This window comes from Megascapheus bottae, chromosome 4 (genome assembly GCF_031878675.1).
Source record: "Megascapheus bottae isolate mThoBot1 chromosome 4, mThoBot2.hap1, whole genome shotgun sequence".
NCBI classification, from domain to species: Eukaryota; Metazoa; Chordata; class Mammalia; order Rodentia; family Geomyidae; genus Megascapheus; species Megascapheus bottae.
In genome coordinates this window covers 37,699,471-37,725,647 of record NC_143512.1, presented here as the reverse complement: position 1 = coordinate 37,725,647, position 26,177 = coordinate 37,699,471, and the positions used below count along the sequence as shown (strand labels likewise).

Sequence of the window (26,177 nt, the reverse complement as noted above, 5' to 3'; positions counted from 1 at the left end):
GCGTGTGCATGTGTGTGCACACACACCCACACATACACACACACATTCCCACTCCCAAATCACTTTTTGAGATTGCTATTACACATGTTAGGTTAACCTAAATGAGCCATTAAAAGGGCTACACCAAAAGCTAAATTCGAACTGCTTCAACTGAGGAGAGAAGCCCCCTAATCTGGATATTATTTGAGACCAGCAAAAGAAGTGGAGAAGGTGACACTTTCAAATAGTACCAGTAAATGTATTGATAACATGTCAAGTAACATAATAATAACATTAATCTAGATTGCTATTAGATGAAACAGCTTTTTATTTCAGATTGATGAATGAACACACCTTAGAAATTGCTAGATTACAGCACTAGTTAGGATTCCTAAAGAGAAGTGCTAGGAAGAATATCAATTTTCTGTAAAGAAATACAAAAAACAAATTTCAGGGGATGAAATACTAAAGGTGGTAAATGCATACTTGCAACAAATAAGGGATAATGGAAACGTGTGTGAATTTTTATATTGATGAGTGACTACAATGACAGGGAGATAATGGTTTCACGTTAGGGTCTTTGCAAATACACAGAGGAAGATTCAAGCAATACAGTGTTTTATTCACAGAAGCTGCTGCCTGTGAGTTCCACAGTCTTGTGTGTTTAAATGGAGAATCCAATACAACTGAAGCTGTTTTACTCTTATCTGTTTTCATCTGTATGAGAAGAATAGGATTGGAATACTGCTTCCCACTGTTTCATACGAAAGTATAGTATATATCCAGGAGTTTTGTCAAAGGTTTATGATCTAAAATGAAAATTGAAACTTTATAGGCAAACAATTCTTACATTGAAGATTTGTTGAAGGGTACAAATGGGCTGAAAAATTGATCAGCTAAAAAAGTGTAGTAGAAAATTATCAGGACTCTGTGATAATATATTCATATATATATTGATAAAGTGAATAGATTACAAGCAAAATTTGTTCTGAAATTTGGATATGAGGTTAAAATGATTTAATCACGAATAAAGGTTTTAGTTAAGCTCATGTATAGAAAACATGGTTTAATCATTTGTCCACTTGTCTCTCAAGACAAGTAGAGCAATGTTTTACATACTTAAGGAAAACCTACATCATTGATTTGTAAGGTAAAATTTCAATTGACTTTTGAATTGCTACCTCCAGACAGCGTCTTCCTGGGTAATATAGGCTAATCTTGAACTTAAGATCCTCCTTGCTTGTGACTCCCAAGTGATGAGATTACTAAACATGTGTGTCACCCCACCTGGCCTTATGTACTGGCAATTGATTTGTGTTACTATAAGAGATTTTCATATTACACTTGCCAATGAAACTGAAAGAAGCTATATTTGACCTATCAAATGATGACACTTTTGAAGTATAATTTATATTAGAAATATCCCAATTCTGATTAATAATGAGAAAGGCATTTTCATCACTTGAAGGGGAATGATAAATATCCCCCATTATAGATGTAGAATTAGTTATTTCCTGGGGTTGGTGTAGGAATAGAGACTGACTATAATAATCACACAATCCTTTTTTTAAATTTTTTTTTGCCAGTCCTGGGCCTGAGCACTGTCCTTGAGAAAGACTAGAGCTCTACCACTTGAGCCTCAGCACCACTTCCAGCTTTTTTGTATGTATGTGGTACCAAGGAATCGAACCCGGGTCTTCGTGTATGCTAGGCAAACACTTTAACCACTAGGCCAAACTCCCGGCCCTAAATCACACAATCTTAAGGAAAAAAAAAATAAAGGTATTTCAGAAAGTTTGATGTAAACATCTGGGTTATTCTACTCAAATATGAGGGTTTATGCATTCATTACATGAAAAAGATTAGAAATAATTGAAGGGGAAAGCAAGAATGTCAGCTGTGACTACCCAAGATTCCACAGCTAAAAGATTTGGGGGAATGGAGGGAAGAACCAGGACAGAAGAAATAAATGTACAAACTAGGCATGTGTGATGAAGCAGGACCTCTGTGTTTTCTGTCTAACTGAGAGATTGGATGTGGTCAGTAGTAGCAGAACAGTAGGCAAGATGATAAAATAGCCTGTGGGGGACTAGGTCAAATACTTGTTCAGTTCCACTCTGAAAAATAGAAGAATAAAGTCTTGGAGGAAAGACTCACTTGCCTTTTCTCATTATCATTTGAATTAACCAAATAGGTTAACCCTTTTTCTTTGTTTTTGTTGTTGCTACTGCTATAGTTTTTTTTCTTGTTATATAACCTAGGTTGGCCTTTGACTTTTTATACTGTTTTTCCCCCCTAAGTGCTGGGATTGCAAGTGTACACAATGGTTTCTGGCTTAAAACTCTTGAAAGTTATGTTTTCTTTTTCTTTCCTCATTTTCTCCTTCCTTCCCTTCATCCTTCCTTCCCTCCCTCCCTCCCTCCTTTCCTTCCTCCCCCTCCCCCTTTCCCCCTCCCTCTCCCTCTCCTTGTCCCTTTCCCTCCTTCCCTCCTCCCTTCCTCCCTCCCTACCTCAGTGTAGCTCTCTCCTCTCTCTCTCTCTCTCTCTCTCTCTCTCTCTCTCTCTCTCTCTCTCTCTCTCTCTCTCTCTCTCTCTCTCTTTCTTTTGGGGAAACTTCACTAACAATTACTTTCCACAAGGCTGGATCATAAGTGTGTTTTGAATGTATTTTGTCAGTTTGACTTCACTAGCGGTAGTAGCTCAGTGGGTCATTATGATGCTGAGATTCTGTGCTCTTGGATTTGGAAAAACCGCATGGATGAACTGAGAGAGTAGGGAGTGTCGAAAGGAACTGCCAGCAATCATTAACTGTGGTCCTCCTGGTCAGTAGGACCCTTGAAGGTAGAAGAACAAGACAATATTTTAAGGAACAAAAATGAGTGAGCAGTGTTGATCAGAAAGAGAATTAATAGAATTAGAGGAGAAATTAGTTATTAAAGTATAATGTGTTGTTAATATATTCAGATGGCATGCACATAGGTTACTAACACCTTGGAGCAGCACCAGATAAAAAGGAGTAACTAGGAGACTTCTACAAAAGTGAACCGAGCCAAAACCACAGTGAGAATTCAACAAAGTAGGGTTAAGTTTTCATTAAAGGCTGTGCTGTGCATTCACCACTCCTGGTTTCCCAGGCAACAGGCCTCCCTCGCATGCTAATGACATTATAATGAGAAAAAAGCACATGCAAATGCAGTAAATAGTAATTAGAGACAGAGCTTACATGGAGTAGTGAGCTCCACCTTGGGAAGGTCTGGAAGGAACTGGCAATAGGGTTTATATTGAAGACAAAGAAAGAGAAGGACTCGGAGTTATACATAATAGGCTCAGTTGAGTCTGCAAGTAGCACATTGGGATTTGTGTTCTGCAGATGCCTATTGTTTGTCCAGCAGGGTTTTGACAGTCAGAAGTCATGTAGTTGTACATCTGCATTATCTTAACTGTTCTACCTGTTGGCATCACTGTATGGAATATACTTAGCTGTACTTTGTCTTACTTTTGGAGCAATTATAACATCCTGCTGCTTGGAATGCTTTCTGCCCAGGCCTGGACCTGTTCAGACAAAGCAATGTGACCAGAGTATGTAGCCAAAAGTCTGTCTTCATAAAGAGAGAGGTTTAATTTTATGTTGTTGCAGACAAAACAAATACAACCAACAAGGGAGTCTGCTTGGTTAATAACAGGTGTAATTGACTAATAATACACATTGTCACATCACTGGAAATGTATAGGGTCCTATTCCTTTCAGATGTGATAGACAGGGTCTTTGATGTGCTTTAATGGTTAGACTCAGTGTCTGACTCTTTACACAGTTTATTTTGTTTTCTATTCTATATCACTTTATTCAGCTCTTCTTTTTTCATTTTCATGACCCCTTGGCTATATGTTGTTTTTTCCTTGGAACGCCTAGAAAATTTATATTATCTGCTTCCCATTAGCTTAATTTCTTGGTGTTTTTAGTGTCAATTGGACTATAGGTCATTGAGTAAAAATTGCCGTGGGAAGTAACTGGTAGCTCATACCTATAATTGTTGCTACTTGTGAGTCAGATAGATCAGGAGGATTATGGAGACAGCAATAGCATATGATTAAAAAAAAAACCTCCCCTTCCTATTTCTTCCCTCTTCTTTTCCCCCTCTCCTTCCCTACTCTCTTCTTTTTTCGTTGTTCTGGGCAGTGAACCTAGGGTCTTACACATGCTAAGCTTGCATTCTGCCACTGAACAGCAACTGTATTTTCAGATATGGTAAAATATTTTAAGCCCTTTTCAGTCTCCTTATACTCCACTTTCAACTTCCAAATTCAAACTTCTCAGAGATAACCAGTGCTTACAGTGAACTTCAAAGCCTCTTCCTGTGTACTTACATACATATGTTGTTATCATAGATGATAGTGTACATTGTTGAGAATTTATTAATGTCCAGCACTTTTTGAACAGATTGTAGTGTGCCAGACACTAGTCACACCTTTTATATATATTGTTTATTTCTTAAACTCTCTCTTTGAGATAAAGGAAAGGCCAAGTTAGGTTGAGACATGCCTAAAGTGGCACTCCACTTTTATGTGGCTTTTAGTGATGCTTTCTCTCACTCTATCCCGCCTCCTCTGGGGGCGGGCAACACCTGTATGTTTTACTTTCCTATATGGTTTTTTGTTTTGTTTTGCTTTTTTGGTTTTTGCCAGTCCTGGGCTTGAGCTCAGGGCCTGAGCACTGTCCTTGGACTTTCTCAAGGCCAGGGCTCTACCACCTGAGCCTCAGCACCACTTCCTGCTTTTTTTATGTATGTGGTACCAAGGAATCGAACCTGGGTCTTCAACCATGCTGGGCAAGCACTCTACCACTAGGCCAAACTCTCGGCCCCACTTTCCTATATATTTATAATCATTCTGTATAATTATTTACATTGTTAAAAATTGCTATTTAAGAGGTCATTCTATGTCAGTTACTTTCTTGTGCTAGCTTAAAAAATTGTGTTAGGGTGAACATGGTGGCTCATGCCTGTAATCCTAGCTATTCAGGAGGCTGAGATCTGAGGATCAAGGTTCAATGTCAGCCTGGGCACAAAAGGACCTGAGACTCTAATCTTCAATTAACTTCTAGAAAACGGTAAGTGGAGTTTGGCTCAAGGGTAGGGAGGTAGCCTTAAGCAGGAGAGCTCTGGGACACCGCCCAGGTCCAGGGGTAGGGCAGTAGCCTTGAGTTGCTAAGCTCTGGGACAGCGCCCAGGCCAAATTCAAGCCCTGTGACCCACAAAAATCACTAAGTAAGTAAATAAATAAATAAATTTTAAAAATGTGCTAGGATTCTCCTAGCAGAGGATCACAATAACTCAAAAGCTATGTACATATGGATGAGGCTAAGTGAAATGAACTCCAGGATAGTAAAACAAGAGATTTGTCTTTGTGACTGTTGTTCTTAATGTACTATGTGAAGTTATTTCTTTTCTCTTTTTTTTCCCCTGCCCCTTATGATTTATCTCATGTTATGACTGTATCTGACTTTGGTGCCTGGTATATTGTATATATGTTAATCTCTACTTGAAATAGGGAAGGGAAGGGGGAAAACAAGATGATTGGGAGGGGGCGGAAGGAGGGAAAGTGGGAGAAAAGCATGGGAAGGGGTATCAGTGTTCATGAAGTAGTGTACCCACTACCTGATGAATATAACTGTAATCACTCTGTATATTACCCTGACAATAAAATACAATAAAAAAGTGTGACATTTACCACCAGGATATAGAAACAAAAGCCATGTAATGAGTGATTATTGTCCTTAATGTACTATGTTATCTCTCATCTCTTTTGCTGTCCCTCGGTTATCTCATACTGTTACAGTATTTCACCTTGTTATCTATTTGGATATATGTGTATTTGGTTATTTGAAATTGGATAGGGAAGGGGGAAAAACAAGATGAGGGACGGGGTGGGGGGAGGGAAATGAGGACCAAGACATGAGAAAGGGTATCAATGTATGTGAAGTAATGCACTCTCTATCTGGTGAATATAATGTAACCCTTTTATTAATTATAATAAAAAATATATGGAAAAAGTGTGACATTTTATTACTTTGTTCTAATACACTAGTATTTAAACATTACTCTATTGGTGGACATGTCATTTTGTTACTGCAGATACTTTGATAAATACCCATGCAATACAAGTTTTTGTATGCTGATGTTGAATAGGACCTCATGATCTCTTTCTGCTTTTTCTACTTGGGAGGACCCAGTTACTATGGAAATAGCATTCTTTGAAACCTTTCATTTTCAATCCTCCTTAACCCAATTTATTATCTGCATTCTGTACCCTGTCCTCTAGAGTGCAAGCTCCAAGAGGAAAAGAACTTTTCTCCATTTTGCTCACAATTTTAGATACTCAATAATATTTGTTGAATAAATGAATTAGAAATTGAACATTCCCCCCCAAAACAGAATAGGCCAACTAATATTCTTATGAAAAACTATATCCATATTCTCCTTTTCCTGTGTGCTTAATAAAATTGAGTTTGTTTTGGTTGGTTTGGAGATTGGATTTAGTGTTACATTCTTGTTAGGCAATTATTCACCACTTGAGTCAGTCACATTCTGAATCTTATTGTTTTTAGTTTGTTCCTCTAATAGGGTCTCATTCTAACTTTAACTGGACCAACATCAGAACTAGATCCTCCTACTTCTAAATAGCCAGGATTGGATTACAGGCCTGAGCTACCTCCACAAGTGGTTTTTGAGATAAGATCTTGCTATCTTTTGTTTAGCAGGGCCTCAAACCTCTTTCTTCCTACCTGTGCTTCACAAATTTTGAGGTTACAAGTGTACACCACATCTGGCATTTGACGCATTTTTCATATACTTAGTAGTCGTGAGTATTTTTCTTGGTATATTTTATCTCCTTTATCTCCTTTTATTTGTTTACTATAGGTTCTCTTTCTCTTCTTTTGTCTGAGATTAGGACTTGAACTTGGTATTTGATGCTTTTGCTTATTGACTGGCACTCTGTTTCCTAAAGTCATGCCTCTAACCCTGGTTTATTTGTCTTTTTTAAATTGCTTAAGTGGTAGAGCACCTGCCTAGCAAGATGAAGGTCTTGAGTTCCATTTCCAGTACTGCAGAAAAAAAATACTGAGAAGAAACAAACCTCCCTATTTTTAATTTATATATACATATTCGTGTATGTATGTGTGTATGTGTGTGCATATATACATATTTGCAGTATACACACATGTAGACAGTTTATTTATATATAGTTACTGGCTTTTTTTAGCTCATGACTGGCACTCTACTTATGTTAATCCTCCAGTTCTAGCTTCTTGCTAGTTAACTAGAGTTAAGAGTCTCTCAGATTTGTCTACCCTAGCTGATAGATCCTGAGATCTTAGCATCCTGTGTATCTAGAATTTCAGGGATAAGCCATAGGTACTTGGCTCAAAATCTTCTATTTAGCTATTTTGAAGTATAGAATATATTATTGTTAACTGTAGCCACCCTACAGTGGCTCCAGTAGAACACTAGAACTGGTTTCTCTTAACTGTAATTTAATACTTACTCTATAATATTCTTATTTGAAAAAGTCGCTTACAAAGTCATTTGCATATAATTCAAAACAAGCTTAAACAATTCCTATGTATTAAAAATATACTAAAATAAAATGTACTACAATAATAGAGTTTGTCTGGATTTTTTTTCCTGCTGTGGAAAAACAACTAGTATTTTGTGACCTAGTATTTTATCTTAAAGTAATTTTTCCATTAAGACATGGAATAAAATGGATAATATGAGCTCCTTATCATTGTCAATATATCCATAGATGATCTGAGTCTATCTTGTTGCTTTCCTTCAAATATGCCATTCACTTGAACATAGATTGTAGTGAATATTCAGTATATATGTACATAAATTTATATTATTGTAAAGGACTATGTTACTAAAATATTTGTCACATATTTTACCAGTGTCAAAGCAGTGCTATCTTAAACTTGGTAACAAATATTGGGCTATATTTCAAGTTTAAGAGACTTTAGAGCATCTAGGTAATAAGAGCCTAAAATACTCAAAATTAACAAAATAAAATCTCTTTAAGTAAGAAAAATACAAAAATAGATCTAGTAATTTAGTTACTAAAATATGTTTATTTTTGCTGGTACTTATTAGAAGCATGAAAATAAAGTTGAATTGCTCTTAGGTTAATTAGCACCAAAAATCCTTGAAATGCTCAAAATTAGATAAAATACAAAATGATACTTAGGATTCCACTTACATGGTTTTTAGGCCACTTAATGTCCCATAGCTCACCATGCTCTACTTACTTAGTCAGTATTTTTTCTCTGTATTATTTTATTTCAGATACTTCCTATTGCTACATCTTGAAGTTCATTAAGTTCATCTTCTAAAATGGCTAATCTGTAAAAAGACACTATCCAGTGTATTTTTTCAGCACACATTTTTACTTGTTTGTTTTGTTTGTACTGGGATTTGTATTCATGTTATTATACTTGGTAGTCATGCCATAATCCTAGGCCATCTGAATTGTAACACCTATCCTTTTCCCTTTAGCTGTATTTTGCCTTATATTTTTGCTGGAGATTGGCTTGGCCCTCAACCTTCCTACCTTGGTCTTCCTGCATAGTGTGGATTTCAGCCATGAGCCACCAGGTGTTTTAATGTTAGTTTTGACTGAGGTTGTTCTTTGTTCTTATATATTCTATTTCTTTGCTAATCATTCTACTATTTTCCTTCATTTTCTGGAACATTTATTTATGGTAGTGGCTTTCATGTCTTTGTCTCTATTTTTTTTTCCAGTCATGGGGCTTGAACTCAGGGCCTGAGTGCTGTCCTTGGACTTTTCTCAAGGCTAGAGCTTAACCACTTGAGCCACAGCTTCACTTCTAGCTTTTTTTTTAATGTATGTGGAACTGAGGAATTGAATCCTGGTCTTCCGTGAATGCTAGGCAAGTGCTCTACCACTAGGCCAAACTCCCGGCCCCCTTTTCTCTAATTCTATCAGTTGTCCATTTATGATTGTAATTGATTTATTGGCTGATTTGTATTTTTCCATATGTAAAGAAGATTCAGATGAACTTGTAATTTCTTTGTTTTTAAAAAACTTTAATAGATAAACAATGATTATATGCACATTTATGAGATGTAGTGCTAATTTTCAATGTGTGCATATATCGCATAAGGAATGAATGATATTAGCAAACCCATTGCTTCACATAGTTATCATTTCTTTGTGGGAAGAACATTCAAGATCCTCCTTTAGTTATTTGGAAACAAACCATACTTTATTAACTATAGTTACCAAACTATGCTATGTATGTAACAGTAGAACTTCTTCCTGTGTAACTGTGTACCTCTTCCTGGTTTACCATCCACTCCCTTTACCCCAGTCAAATGGATTCTTTTCTTTTCTTTTCTCCAGGGCATGAGCACTGTCCTTGGGCTTTTTTCGAAGTGAGTGCTCTACCACTTGAGCCTCAGCATCACTTTTGGCTTTTTCTGTGTATATTGTATGGATTAATCAAACCCAGGACTTCGTGCATGCTAGGCAAGTACTCTACCACTAGGCTTTGCTCCAGGACGCAAACTGATTCTTTTAAAAGATTGTTTTTAAGCCCAGCGTGTGGCTCACACCTGTAATCCTAGCTACTCAGGAGGCTGAGATCTGAGGATCGCGGTTCAAAGACTGACTGGGCACTAAAATGTCCAAGAGACTCATCTCCAATTAATCACCAGAAAACCAGAAAACTGGAAGTAGCTAGTGGCACTGTGGCTCAAGGGGTAGGGAAGTAGTCTTGAGCAGAAGAGCTCAGGAACAATGTCCAGGTCCACAGTTCAAGTCCTATGGCCAACTACCACTACCAACAACAAAAAGATTGCTTTTAAATTACGTTGGGGCAGATTCTGGACAGTCTTTACACTAGCTTAATCTAGAACACCACTAAGATATTTCCTTTCTGTGGATGCTTCTCATTATCATGCATGTTAAAACATCTTTCTACTCTGGCCTGTGAGAATCTGAGAGGTTTTGGGCCCTGTATAGGTTCTCAGGATTATCTTTCTGCTTCATATTACTGTTTCCACGCCTCAGTAGGTTCTTTCCATGCATTTGCAGATGACTACTCAGGCAAGATTGCTTCTCTGATATTCTCCAGAATTTATTGTTACGGACAGGATAGATCTCAGAGGTCTACCTGAAAACATGTATTTCATACTCTTTGTTTTGTTTCCTAGTTGTTTGTGGTGAGGGTAGTCTTTGTCTTCATTGTTTTACAAACAAGAACAATAAACAAAATTCTTGTAGGATACCAATACACTCTCCCATTTATATGAAATTTGTTATTCACATTTTTAAAAAATTTTATTTTAATGTATAGAGGGGTTACAGTTATATTCGCTAGATAGAAGGTGCATTGTTTCTCACACATTGATACCCATTCTTGTGTTTTTGTCCCCACTTCCCTCCCCTCACTCCCTCCCCTAGCCTTTTTTCCCCCCTATTTCAAATGAACATATATATATATATATATATATATATATATATAATATGCCAGGTAACAAAATCAGATACTGTGTTACTCATAAATTTTAAGCTAAGATGTTATTGGGTATACAAGCCTCAGTTAAATCAATCTGTTTATAACTAAAATTCAGAGTGAAGCAGTAGAAGCACATAATAACCTGCGGAAATGACAGGGCCCAAGTATTAGGAGGAGAGTCCCTGAAGTCTGTCTTGTGCGGTGGAGTGAGGAGGAGGTATGCTTCTGGCTTGTGTTCAGTCTGTCTCACTTCCACAGGGCTCCTGCCTGAATGCAGAGGCAACAGGTTTCCTCCTTCTGAGACATGAGTGCTAAGCTACAGGAAGCAGACATTCTGATATATAATGCAGAAGGAGAGGAAATAAGCTTTGAACAAGCACAGGCTTGGAATGGAAATGACTAGGAGGGCAGAGATTGTGACTCATTCTGGGAAATACGTCAAGAAACTTTTGTCAGTTTAATAAAAATGGTTGAGTGGATTATGTCCTTCTTTCTTCTCTTCCCCTTTTGTACCTCCACCATTTGCATTTGCCTGGTTTGTCTGGTACTGATGTAAGCAGGGAATATATATCTAGTGTCTTCTTCTTCTTCTTTTTTTAGAATGACCCCCAAAAAAGTCACATTGTCTAGGCTCTTTGAATTAAAAGCAACACCACCACCAACAACAACAAAATTGTGCTTGTACTATGGTATTACCTTCTCTAAAAGCCAAAGCCTTGAAGACCTGGTCTGTTTCCTTAGGCTGGGGCAGCTCCTGAAGTTGACTAGCTATTGACTATTCAACTTCAGTTGATCTGTACAAGCTGTCCATGTTAGGAGAGCACCTGTGGGATTGCCTTTTCCCCTCTTCTTCTCCATCTATATTTGGTTAAATAGTGTCCCCCTAAATTCATGGGATCTGTGCATGAATGTGTGTGTGTGTGTGTGTGTGTGTGTGTGTGTGTACACGTAGTAGTATATAGAATATTTGCATTTATGACTAAGTTGAGATGAGAAGGCATATTGGATTAGGGTGAGTCCTAAATCTACTATGACTGATATCCTTATAAAAAGGGAATTTGGGTACAGAAATAGACATGATAGGAGGCCGTTTAGACATGGTAGAAGGTTGTATTAGAATGAAACATTTATCTTAACCTATATTAACCTAGCAAGAATGAAGGAAGACCTTTCCACTCAAGTCAAAAGAGAGAGCATATACTTTCTGATAGCTTGATTTCATGTTTTTGGCCTCCAAAACGGAAAGAATCCATTTCTGCTGCTTAATTCTCTGAGTTTATTGTTGCTATGGTACCCAACTTTCTCATCTCATGTGGCCTTCCTTCCCCTTGTAGCAGGATTCTTTATAGAATTCAACTGTTTAAGTTCAGATACCTTTCACATCTTTAAAAACAGAGGAGATCAGAACTTCTTTGCAATGAAAATCCTTTGAAAACATGACAACTTGTTACTCATAACTTTTCTACCCTCTGTACTACAAATTTCTTTTAATTTAGCAAAGTATATAATTTATTGTTTCTTAAAATAATAGTGGCTTAAGATGCAATAATCTATGTATGAACAGAATATAATTTGTAGTAATTTTATACCTACAGAGACTTTAATAGAGGTCAGAGTTTGGGCTATTTTCTTCCTCCCCTCCCCTCCCCTCCCCTCCCCTCCCCTCCCCTCTCCTCTCCTCTCCTCTCCTCTCCTCTCCTCTCCTCTCCTTTTCTTTTTGTTCCCCTTTCTTTCAGAAATCTATGACACTGGCAGAGCAAAACTAAGCCTTTGAAAATATTTCAATGAGAGTAAATAGACAAAAAATATGGTAGAATTTCTACAAACCTAAATTGGAAGCAGGAACCAAGAGAGAAAATGAGTTTTCTACAGCAGCCCCCACATTCCCTCCAATCAGTTATAATATCCATTGGCCATTCCTCTGGCACAAATAAGCAGGAACACTGTGGGAGCCAGAACCAAATTGTTTAATATAATAAAAAGTATGAGGGCACACATGGAGGTCCCACATCTATGAGCTGAAAATTGAAAACTCAAAATGGGCAAGTTGGAAACCCCTAAAAACAAAACATTATTAAAAACTGGAAGAAGGAAAAGAAAATGCTTAATAGTGAAACCTAACATTGCTGAAGAATATCTGTTGACAGTGTTAATAAGGAGGATGGAACCCAGTGTGTTTTAAAGGGACTTAGTATTATTTAAATTATAATCATTCTTTAAAAATGTATGAGATCAGCAGGCAGAGAAAGTACAGCATATATAAACATAGATCCACATGCATTTCCTTCCTACTATGTAAACATAGATCCACATACATTTCTTTCCGAATATGTAAACATAGTTCCACATGCATTTCCTTCCTAATATGGTCACATTGCCCTTGGGAAGCTCTTTTCTGGCATGATTTCTTTTTTTTTTTTTGGTTTTCTGAAATTTTTATTCTGCTACATTTTCCCTGGGGCCACTGGCTTTACTGTGCTTTGACTTTCATGAGGGATCTGTGAAGGTGGTATTCTTTTCTTACAGAAAGTCATGTCCAGGCTGGAGATAAAAAAAAAAATAATAAGGAGGCAGGAATATGGTAAGGAAACCAACTTCTTTTTTCCTTTCCCAATTTATTGTAAAGGTGATGTAGAGAGGAGTTACAGTTACATGAGTAAGGTAATAGGTACATTTCCTTTTGAACAGAGTCTCCCTCTCCCTCATTCTCTCCCAGTTTTTTATGTCCTTACTTCTCTCCACCTCAAAAGAAGACAGTGCTAGGACTGTCTTTATGGCTTTGCTGGATAGAACCGAAACTGAAAGCCCAAATGACATTAAACAATATCTACTTGAAAAACCAGATGAAGGTATTCTATACTTAGGTAGTAATCTAGGTCAAAAGCACTGGATTGTTAGAGAACTTAATGGTTCTGAAAAACATATTGATCACAGAATGGTAGGTAAGTTTTTGGGTTGTTTTTTTTTTTTTTTGTCAGTCCTGGGGCTTGAACTCAGGGCATGAGCATGGTCCTTGGGCTTATCAAACCCTGGTCTTTGTGTATGGTAGGCAAGTACTCTACCACTAGGTCAACTCCCCACCCAGTAGGTAAGCTTTAATGAACTTTAGCTGCTCTTGACTTCAATTGTTATCTCCGTAGTATATTATTACTCTATCTTTCCTATATCAGTCTTCATTCTACTTAAATATTTTAAGGAAAAAGCATATATAATCATTGTAAAAATTTTTGTCATTAATAGAAATATTTTTAAAAGATTAAAAAGCATTTATTTTATTTCTGGTCAATTCTATGAAATATATATATATAGAGAGAGTGTATATATTTAAATAAATGGAATCATTTATTTCTAAGATCTACATTTATTTTTTGTGGGTCCTGGGGCTTGAACTCTGGGCCTGGGTGCTGTCCCTGAGCTCTTCAGCTCAAGGTTACCACCCTACCCCTTGAGCCACAGCCCCACTTCCCATTTTTGAGTGATTAATTGGAGATAAGAGTTTCATCTTTAGTGCCCAGGATGGCTTTGAACTGCGATCCTCAGATCTCAGCCTCCTGAGTAGCTATGAGGCTGAGGTTAGTAGCCTGGCTTTAAGATCTACTTTTTCTTTTACATCATTGGCATCTTTTTAAATGAATTACTTTTTATTATCATATACTAATAATGCAGGAGGATTTCACTGTGATAATTTCATATCTCTATATATTACTTTAAATAAGTTTACTCATCTCCATTATATTTCCTTACCAATTCCCTGTGGGTTTTTGTTGTTGTTGTTTCTTCTGAAACAGAGTCTTCTTATGTAGTCCAGGCTGGCCTCAGCCTAGTACTCCTCCTACCTCAGTCTCCCAAATGCTAGAATTATAGATTTTCAGCACCACATTGGGCTCATAAATTTGTCTACTTGCCTTTCTCCTCCTTTCCTTACCTACCCTCTCTTTCCTCTTTCTTCTTCTTTCTTTTTCTCTCTTTACTTTTTGGCAATAACAGTGGGTCTTCATTAATGCTATATATAAACACACTACCACTGAGCAATACTCCTGGCCTCTGACATCTTTCTTTGTCAGTGTCTACATAATTACTTCATTATTTCTCATTGCACTATAGTATTCTGTTATATGACTTACTTTATTTTGCTTCATAGAGTCTTTGTTGATGAGAAATATTTCTCTAATTTATTATCATACTTGTTCTTATAACTTTAAACTATATATTTCTTGAGTGCTCATCTTTGGATACTATCATTTTTTGATATGATAGATGAGGTATTTAATATTCTTATGCTATTTCCCTCTTTTGTTTTCATTCTTCCTTCTGATTTTTTGATAAATTGTTATTTTTGCTTGTTCAAGTTTTATAATGTATAGATTCTGTTTAGTAACTCACTACTTATTTTTTGATACTTTGTTTATAGGTTGTGTATGAATTTTTTTCATATATTTTTATTGTAATTAATAGAAGGGTTACATGATATTTGCCAGATAGATGGTGCATTAATTCCCATACATTGATACCCTTTCACATGTCTTGGTCCCCATTTCCCTCCCCCTCATCTTGTTTTCCCCCCTTCCCTATCCAATTTCAAATAACCAAATACAAATATATCCCATATAGCAGGTAACAAAGTGAGGTAAATTTAGACACAATAAAAAGTATAGAATGAGTCTGTTCATGTAAATAGGATGGCAGTCAGTCATGAGTCACACTACTATGGACTAGAGACTACTTTGGCTCAAAATTCTATAGATTTTCTTGTGCTATGACCATGTTGAAAATAGCCTTCTAAGTTGGACCATGTTTTTATTTGGTTTAATTCTCAGATAGTAACAAATATGTTCAATATTTGATTTGAAAGTTAGATCACATTTGTCTTTGTTGAACTGAACATATCCATGAGATATACGTAATTCATAGGGTTGGCTCAGCTTCCTCATGCAGAATTTGTTCTCTGAGGTGTTTTTCAGCCTTACCCCTGGAAAGTTGTGACATAGAAGCCAACTATTTAGTATTATGTATATTTAGTAACCTCCAAAATACTATAGACTAGGTGAAAGTTAGAGATATCTGAGATCTTATCAATGATGAGTTCTATTACATGCTTTTTTTAATTTTTAGATTTTGGTTTCTGGAGCTTACGCTCTTTTGTATTTTTTTATCCTGTTACTCATGGATTAATTTGACTGGATCTAGTCTCTCTGTATTGTTTTGTCTCTGCATTTAATATTTGTTAAGGCATCCGAATCAGCAATAGTTGGCTGAAGGTGTGACTCAGATTGTAGAGGCTCAGTTTATGAGTGACTGTGTCAGATTATGAGTTCAAGTCCTGGAAGAAAAATCAAAATAAAATTTAGAGGCAGTCATGACCAAGACCTATACATGCATTTTAAAAGTGTAGCACAGAAATCAAAACTATTGGGATTGGTTGGGATTGAGTGGCTTTGGGGTAGAGACATTTTCATATATTCAGAATTGAGTTTTGAAGGATTCTCTATATACATAACAATTACTTCCCCACCACAAAACTTTTTTTTAACACTGAGCAGATATTAACTTATTAAGTGTAAGATTTTCTTCTCAACTGTATCTTTTTTTTATATATATAAACAAAACCTTTAAGCATAATCAGCTTTGGGAAGCTTCTTGTATCTTTGGAGTTATTTTCACAGTTGAGATCTGTGACCTAGCTTTGGTTTCTTTTGACCACGGAGGCCATATTTAATGAGTGCTGACAGTGAGCTAAAAACTCATTGTCTTCCTTTCTGATGGACATGCCAAGCCCTTCCTGCAGTCCATCATTCTGGGCAGTTAACTTGAGTTTAAATCGGGAGTCAAGTTGGGCATGGTGGCTCACGCCTGTAATCCTAGCTACTCAGTAGGCTGAGATCTGAGGATCCCAGTTCAAAGCCAGCCCAGGCAATAAAGATGAGACTCTTATCTCCAGTTAACCAGTAGAAAACCGGAAGTGGAGCTGGGGCTCAAGGATAGGGTGATAGCCTTGAGCTGAAGAGCTCAGGGACAGCACCAAGGCCCAGAGTTCAAGCCCCATGACTGACTGCCTCCCCGCCAAAAAAATCTGGATTCAATGCTTTATTCTAAACTAGAGCCGATTTTTTCTAGGTAACCACTTAATATTTAAGATAACCACATTTTCCTGGAGATGATCTGTAAAAGCATATTAAAATTTAGGAAGAGAAACCCCTTAATTATTTTGTTATCTAGATTCTAACAAGCATAACAGAGCTTGCTGGGTGGCAGAGTCCTATGACAGCTTGTAAGAAAGCAGATCCAAACACGTTCTGTTAGGAAATCTTTAGATCTCCATCCAAACTGCAGTCAACACTAAACTATAAAACTTAGGTGTCTCCATGGTTTTATAAAGCCCAAGGACACTTTCTCCCTAAAAGTTATGATATATTGTACAGTATGATAGCCTGGAGGCATACACAAAGAACAATTGCTATTTTCTTAAAATAAATATTACTTATGTCCACAAAGGATTTGCACTTGAAAAAGTTAGGAAATCTCTTTTCTATTTTCATCCTCTAAATACTCAGTAGTTCTATCTAAATACTCAGAGTCTCAGGTCTCTCTCTCTTCTCTCTCTCTCTCTCTCTCTCTCTCTCTCTCTCTCTCTCTCTCTCTCTCTCTCTCTCTCTCTCTTCCTCATTCCCCCCCTCTCTGTCTCCCTCTCTCTTTATATATATACACACAACCACGCACATGCACACTTACACATATATATATTACCAGTCCTGGAGTCTGAACTCAGGGTGTGGGCACTGTCCTTAGGTTTTCTCAAGGCTAGTGCTCTACCACTTGAGCCACAGCACCATTTCCTCCTTTTCTGTGTATGTGTGGTACCAAGGAATCAAACCCAGGGCTTTATGCATGCTAGGCAAACACTCTATCACTAGGCTACACTCCTGGCCCCATATATAGTCAGTATATACATAGCATATACTTATATTTAAATAAGTGGTAGCATATATGTATATATTCTTACAGTTTGGCTATATGTATATGTAAAGTTCTTTTTAAAAAATTCATGATCTCTCGAGTATAATGCACTATAATATATAGAATATATTTTTGGTAATTTTATAGCTTTCTATTATTTGGATGTATCTATTTTATGTAAATATGACAATAATTTAGATTGTTTCCAATATTATACTATTAAAATCATGATGCATATATATCATTGCATGAATTTTATTTCCTATGTGTGTGAATGTACTTGTAAAACAAATTCCTCAAAGTATTATTTCTGAGTTCAAGATATGTGTTTTTGGGGTGAGAGTGTGGCCTACTGGTAGAGTGCTTGTCTAGCATGCATGAATTCCTGGGTTCAATGCCTTGGTACCACATGCATAGAAACAGCCAGAAGTGGTACTGTGGCTTAAGTGGTAGGACACTAGCCTTGAAAAAGCTCAAGGACACTACCTGGACCCTGAGTTCATGCCACAGGACTGGCCAAAAAATAAATAAATAAAGAAAGAAAGAAAGAAAGAAAGAAAGAAAGAAAGAAAAGAAAAGAAAAGAAAAAAGAAAAGACAGAATGTTTTAAAAATTTTGACCATCATTGCCAACATATTCTTATGTTTTCCCAATTTAAACTCCCTGCCCCAGACAATTTGTGAGAATGCCTACCCTTTTATCTATGTATTTGTCTACATAGTAATTTTCTTCTTTTTTTTTTTTTTTGCCAGTCCTGGGCTTGAGCTCAGGGCCTGAGCACTGTCCTTGGACTTTCTCAAGGCTAGAGCTCTACCACTTGAGCCTCAGCACTACTTTCGGCTTTTTGTTATGTATGTGGTACCGAGGAATTGAACATGGGTCTTCGTGCATGCTAGGTAAGCACTCTACCACTAGGCCAAACTCCTGCCCCTCACTGTAACATTTCTACAATGTACAACTACATTCTAATGAATCTTACCGGGCACATCACTCTCCTTGGTTGTTTTGATATAGGGTCTTGCTTTTTGTTTATCACAGCCTAGATTGTATCCTCTTATTTGTCATTCCAGCTGTATCTGAGATGAAAGGCATAATCTCTCCCTCTCCGCCCCCCCCCCCCCATCTCTCTCTCTCTCGCCAGTCCTGGGAATGAAGTTTTGATGTAAAATCAATCAGCAATGATGACAGTAGTCACTATTAATATCTTTCTCCATTTAAGCCTTTTAATTTTTTTGAAAACAACATTAAGTTTTATTTTGTGTTTCTGGGGCTCTAACCTAGTGCCTATACATGCTAGGCACTAGGATGTATATATCCACTGATATATCTCAATTCCTTAATGCTTTTTTTCCTGAAACAATATAGTAGCTATTTTTTGAGATGTCAACATAACAAAATAACATGCATTGGATGAATTAAAATAACAACTTTATTCTCATGTTGTTTTGGAAGATAAGCCTCAAGAACAAAGGTTTTGGCAGGATGATGTTCCCTCTGGAGGTTCTAGGGAAGAGCCCTTTTGCCTTTGTCTAGCTTCTGATGGTTTTCAGCAATTCTGGCTTTTCTTGGCTTATAACTGTACAACTCTGATCTCCATTTTCATGTGGCTTTCTTAGAACTCTGTGTGTCTCAGTATCCAAATGTTCCTCTACTTGTCAAAAGATGAAGAAACTCCTTTCTTGTCATTACTTTAATTCTGTGAAAATGTGAATGTTAGTGTGATAATTTGTTGGAGAATTGATATTCACTGGGATGCATATATGCTTGTTCACAGATATATACTATATTCTTATGGATGACTTTATGGAATTCAAACTTGTTTTATCTTAAAAACAAAACTATTAATTAGATGGGCATCATACATTAGTATGTTTAGTAGCAACAATAATAGTGAAATACAATTAGTGAGAGGCTTAAAGACCACACCTCACAATATGAAAATTATAATTGTCTAAAACTTTTTGAAGAAAAGTTCTATGAAAAAGGAATTAGAGATATCAATGCAACATAAGACAAACTTTCCCGAAGTGTGAGAGGGGATGGGGGGAGAGAAATGAGGAAGGGGTATCAATGTGTGAGAAGCAATGCACCTACTTCCTGATGAATGTATATGTAACCTCTCTACACATTATTCCAACAATAAAAAAAGACAAAACTTTCCCTATGTACAGTATACCCAAATGCAAGTCGCTTTTATATAAGGGTTGTAAAACGTCCAGATTCCTTGAAGTACTCAAACAGATGCCACATAATTACCTCCCCGTGAGTTCTGTTTGGATAGTATTGGAGTCTGAACTAAAGGCCTTACTCTTAATTGCAAGACAGGTATTGTACTACTTCAACCACATTCCCAGTCACTTTTGGTTTAGTTTTATTTTCCAGGAAGAGTATTATGTTTTTGTCTGAGGTCCACACTTAGACTATGATCATTTCTTCATTGCACAACTTCCCTTTTAGGCGGGACGATAGGGGCATGGAAATTAAGTATGGCAAACTTTTTGCTGGCCTTGTGATCTTTCCAATTTCTCTTTCTTTTCAAAACTGGGAATATAGAAGTGAGCCACTGTGTCTGACTTCCCTGAGATATTTAATAGAGTTCTTATATTAAAAAAGAAATGGAAATAAAAAGCTTCCTTCTAACTTCATTATCTGTTGCAAGTCCTCCTGAAAATGTCTCTCGATAAAAGCTATGAACATCATTGTTAATTATGTGACACGATATTTCTGTAAGTTTAAATGTCTTTTAATGGTTGTTTTTTAAAGTTTTGCTGTCTGAATTTGGTGCTATGGTCTAGTAGGATAAAAAAATGTGGAGGAGATTGAATTTAGGAGGGAAACAATAAGTAAGAGAGGTTAGAGAACAGGATTTGTATTAATTGGTTGCCCATGGAGTACATTGGACTAGTCTCTTTAACCATACTATCTCATCTCATTTAATATACATGGTTTTATTTACTTACTTGGAACTTGGGCATTGGTGATTCTTAGAATTTTCACATTAATTGTCATTTTCTGTTATTGTTGTTATTGAACATAGGACTGCTGTGATGGGTACATGTGCAAAACACATTTTCAAATAAAAAACGAGACTTCAGTGTCACATCCAGGAAAACCTGTTACTGTACAGACATGTCCTCCTATGGAGGTAAGTAGCTTAACACATCATGTTCTCCTTTTCAGTCTTTGTGAAGAATAATATTAGAGTTCAGATCTGATTATTTTTTAAACAGAATATTACTTTCTAACCAGGCTTGTCTACATTACAATCCATAAATTTTTAGTTTCCCTTATTGTTGAGTTAAGAATCACCCACCACTGTGTATAGTTTCCTTCTGTAGAGATTGAGTAATACATATTTTTGTTTAGTGAGCCTGGACTTGTACTATGAACTGTCCATTCTCACCCTACCAAGTAGCTAGCATAACAAGTGTGAGCCACCTATGTCTGACAAATACTTGAGTTTTGAAAGAAAATTAGTGGGGACCTAATGGTTTCAGGAAACAAGTAGAAATTACTGATGCTCAACTTCTAAACTAGTAAAATAGGAAAAGTCTTTCTGAAAATCCATTAAGTCAGGCCAATTTGGCAGTTAGACATCAGCCCTTTTACATGTCTAATAATGGTCTGAAATTACCTTTTTCTAGTATAAAGTTATTCTTGACAATATTGTGCTTAGCAGTATGTTAAGTGCCTAAGAGTAAGTGCTTGAGTTTTGAGTATTGCTTCATGGCTCAGATAACATCAAATCTGAAACAAAGCATATTAGGAAACTTTTCAGCTCATTATATATTAACTTTAAAATGTTAAAAAGAAAACCATACAAATAATGATGTAAAAAATGAATTTCCAGTTTTTTTCTCTAACAAGTTGGCATAGATCTTACATGCACTAAAAAGTGTTGACAGTGTGAAGGAAATGACAATTTTGATTTGATGTTTTAACATTACAGAATTTAAAATTGTGCACATGTTATGTATGATCCATTTTAGTTCTAGGAATTTAGTCTCATACAATATAAATTTTTCCATTTTTTACTTCTAACATTTTCCAATGAATTTCAACATATGGTAAAGTTGAAGAAATTTTCATTGAACATCTTTATACTCACCAACCAGATTCTACAATTAACATTTTTTCTGTGCTTGATTTATTATATACCTATTCATCTACCCATCAAAGTATACTATTTTTGATCTGTAAAACTTTCACATTGAGATAAATTGCATACACATATTCATAAAAATCAGATATGTACGCAAATTTGCCTGGAAATATGTTAATTACACTACTATTCATGAAAGGAAAAATAGGAACAACTGTAATATACGAAAATAATGATTGGTTAGTGTACAACTTTCTAAGGGATAGAATTATTAAAAAGATCTTCTAGAAAAAAAAAGATCTTCTAGGGAAGTATTTAATATTCATGTTAAGTGGAAAAAGTAGATTTTTAAAATTAATAATAGAATCCAAATATAGTTAATACAAAACTATCTATTGCCAATCAGGGTTTTAAATACTTATTATTTTCTTTTAACAGCGATCTCATTTAACATTTTCTCTCATCCCCTTGAAGTCCTTGGGGTTATTTTTGCTTTGTCTAGTAGTTCAATTTGGAGTCATCATCCATCTATGAAAGCATCTTCCAGTTCTGAAGTTCTTCTAAGATATTTAGTTCTTTCCATTCACAAGTAACACAGAAAGATTTTAGACTTAAAAAATAAGATAGTATAGTACTCATCTTGGTCAATCTGCTTTCCTCCCCAGTCTCCAGTAGGAAAGATCCTATATATAATATAAAAATATACAACAGGCCTAGGAATAGTTTTTTTTTTCATTTCCATTCAGATAACTTTCTTAGCTATGAGTCATTTTACCCCTTAAAGTATATTTTCATTCCTGTTTCTTCTATTCAAGGATTTTTGCAAAAGTGTTTATCCTTACCAGGCAATGGTGGCTCATGCCTGAAATCCTACCTACACAGGAGACCGAGATTTAAAGATTATGGTTTGAAGCCCACCAGGACAGAAAACTTCTTGTGAGATTCTTAGCTTCAATTAACCACTCAAAAACAGGAAGTAGAGCTGTGGCTCAAAGTTGTAGAGTGCTAGGAGCAAAAGGAGCTCAGAGACAGTGCCCAGGTCCTGAAATCAAGCCCTATAACCCACAAAAAAAAAAAAAGGAAGAAAGTTTTTGACATCTCTTTCTTAGTAGTCCTTTTCAAGTCACACTGCTTCTTTAGACCATAAACCTCACTGGGGTAGGATAAGAAATTAAAAAACTTATTACCTGAGCAGAGCTGTGGCTCATGCCTGTAACCCTATCTATTCAGGACTGTGGTTCCAAGCCAGTTGGCAAAGGTCTCTTTGTAGAGTTTATCTCCAATTAACCACTCAAAAGCTGAAAGTGGAGCTGTGGCTCAAAAATGATAGACTTGAAGAAAGAGCTCAAGGACAGGTCCCTGTCTCTGAGTTCAAGCCCCCCTCCCACCACCACCACCACCACCAATAAAAACAACAAAAATTTATTACCTGACTAAGCCTTCTAATTTGGTTCCTCCCCTAAACCATTTCATCTGAAAGATCAGATAGATCTCTATATTGATATATACTGTATTATAAGTAAGTTACTTAGGATTTATTAATTTCTCAGTATATTTCATTGTCATTAGGAGGCTTTTTTCTAGTAGTCAATTTACATAGAAAAATAAAGAATGTTTAAGGAGAAAAACTTCCAGTAAGTTTTTTTTTGTTTGTTTGTTTGTTTTTTTGCCAGTCCTGGGCTTGAGCTCAGAGCCTGAGCACTGTCCTTGGACTTTCTCAAGGCTAGAGCTCTACCACTTGAGCCTCAGCACCACTTCCAGCTTTTTCTATATACGTGGTACCAAGGAATTGAACCTGGGTCTTTGTGCATGCTAGGCAAGCACTTTAACCACTAGGCCAAACTCCTGGCCCTTCCAGTAAGTTTTTATTAGTTTATGTTTTAAAGTTTGGAATGGAATCTGATGATCAGCCTTTCAATCATCTCTGGTGTTCTTAGTTTTAACAATCTGATAACTCATGTAAATTTGGACTGTCTAACTTACATTATAACAATAGCACAATTAGGAAAGATAGCACCAGACTTGTAAGTTGTGCTTTATTTTTCAGACACATATTAGCAGTGTAACTTCTAATAAGCTTTGGTTTTCACACATACTTATTTACCTTTTTGTTTGGATGTAAGTTTAAAGTACTATGAATACTAGTATAATGTTTCATTGCATACAATATGGAGCAGGAATTGAAGGGAGAAACAGAAAATACACTCAGCAAAACTTCTTTTCACTACTTTCTATGTTTTTTTCAGAGGATGCAAAGAACCTTCAGGTTACTACTATCTCAAAGCAATTCTGATTGTGACAAAACTGAGAGTGACTTTCACTAAAAGTAGTGGTAGACTAATTAAGAGAGCTGAAGAATTGCATTTGAACTACATATATGCTGGCTCATTTTCCTTGATCTTTACTGGATATGGTTGTGGTCTTAAGTATTTACTTCATCATATATAATTTTACTATATTCAATAGAATAATTATCAGTATGATAATATAAATTCAGTGGCTTTTCAATTTTGATTTTTCTCAGAATTAATCTGTTTTCTCCTGCTGTTTATTTGTGGCATCAAGGAAAAATATCATGACAATTTAGATATGTACTTAAGTAGAATGCAATTAGATGAGGAATCTATTGTTTGTCTCAAAAGTAAATATTGATGCATGAAGAAGATTGTGCCCATGATAGAAGAACTCATGGTCTATTTGGCCCTAATTTTGAAAATTATCATATCCAGCTGTAGAAAAGGATCTCTCAGTCATAAAAGTGACTAGTACTTTTGTGACCATTAATGAGTCTCATCATCTTTTAGAAAATTGTGTAAAACAATATTAGTGCTCATTTTCAGCTATCATTTATCATAAGGTGCCTCAGTTCTTTGGGGGAGTGATATATTTTTAGATTACAGATCATGTTATTATTAAGCATAGATTAGGAAAACATATGTTTATCCTAAAAATACAGTGCTCAAAGTGCTAAGATAATTTTTCTATTTTTTTTCTCAAATTGATAGTAAAGTATATTCATAGGTAGCTGAACAACCATACCAGAGGAATGTAAATATGGGAGTGAGTGGATGATAAGCTTGATAAGACATCATATGGCATTAAAGAACACCTCTGTTTATATAGCCTCAATCAATACTTTTATTAATTACTTTAAAAAGATTATCTTTCAATAAACATTATGTCAATATTAGTATCTTTTATTCTAAGATTTTAATCCTCATAAATACATGTAATGACCATGTATTGATTTTCTATTATGTGATAATTCTCCATAGTAGTTCTAAATTATTAAATCCTTATAAAACTCCATCACAATAAATATTATTATGACTTATTTATTGAAAATATTAGTGAAAGAGATGAAAACACAGCTGGTAATAGTAAAAAAAAAGCTAATTGACTTTATTGAGAATTGACTACTGACACTGTTTTAGGTGATTTGCATGTATTTGTTTTATTTTATGATACAAATGCCCTTAGTATTTTCATTTTACAAATAAGGAAACTTAACCACAATAGTTAAGAAACTTCCCTAATAGGTTAGGCATGGTGGCTCAAACCAGTAATCCCTGCTAGTTATATGGGGAATGTCACATTTCCAAGCCAGCCCAGGAAAACAGAGAAATCTCATCTCAGCCAACAAGTAGGCACATGCTGTGCCGGATCCCAGCTATCCCAGAGGCCATAGGTAGGATCACAGGTTGGCTCCAGAAAAATCAGGAGACTACCTAAAATAAATAAATAAAGCAAAAAGCAATGAAGGTATGGCTCAAACAATGGAGTACCTTCCCAGCAAGGAAGAAGCTCTGAGTTCAAGACCCAATACTACCAAAATAAAAAGATAAAAGTTTGCCTTAGGAAGTATAGGAAGTGATTAAGTTTGACTTTAGAGATCGTGTACTTAAGTATTATAAAAGTAATCATTACTCCTGTAGTGGGCATCAGAACTACTTGGGGGGGGGGCTTAAAACAAATTATTATGTTATTTCACATTTTGTTCAAACAAGTTGCTTAGACCCACCTAAGAATTTTTCATTTAGCAAATTTGGATTGGATCTGAGAATTTACAGTTACTTCTGGTCAAGGGTACTTGACAGTTACTTCTGGTTAAGGAATTGCACTTTTGAGAATCACTGCTGCACTCCATAATGGAAAGCTTAGCACATTTGAAATGCTGCGCAGCTAAGATGGTTAGTTAATACAGTGCAGGCCATAACCAATATTGCAATAATGTTGATGGAATGAAAGGAGGCTTAGGTAGAGTTTACCAGAAACAGAGCTTAAGCAGAGATTACTGTTCAAGTGATTTATGACAGACATGCTCTTAGATGAAAAGGAATAGGGGAAGTAGGACAGAGCCATTAAAAAAGTTATGGAAGAATATTGTCTCAAGTAGAAACTAAATTTACTCAGTTCCAGAATGCCAATCATATCACAAAATTAGTTCTACTTTTTGGCATTGAGTCTGCAATGGCCTCTTTACTAGGTTACCATCAGTGTGACACTTTTCATTTACTAACCAAAGTGCAAATGGAAATAATTCTCCAAAGAAGGCTACTGCTGTGAGTTTTCAACAATTGCAATAGCTGAATGGGGACAGGTGCATCA

The 26,177-nt window shown here is 36.0% G+C and overlaps 1 protein-coding gene across 5 annotated transcripts in view; it reads left to right on the top strand.

Moving 5' to 3' along the window:
* Positions 1 to 26,177, top strand: part of Atg10 (autophagy related 10) — a 244,070-nt gene that overhangs the window by 52,966 nt on the left and 164,927 nt on the right. For 4 of the 5 annotated variants that reach the window (XM_090331679.1, XM_090331677.1, XM_090331682.1 and 1 more), the window contains exon 3: positions 20,505 to 20,612. The exons of the other annotated variant lie outside the window; for it this stretch is intronic. In XM_090331679.1, the coding sequence (XP_090187805.1) occupies positions 20,505 to 20,612 (108 nt within the window). The remainder of the gene's footprint in view (positions 1 to 20,504; positions 20,613 to 26,177) is intronic. 5 annotated transcript variants of the gene reach the window in all.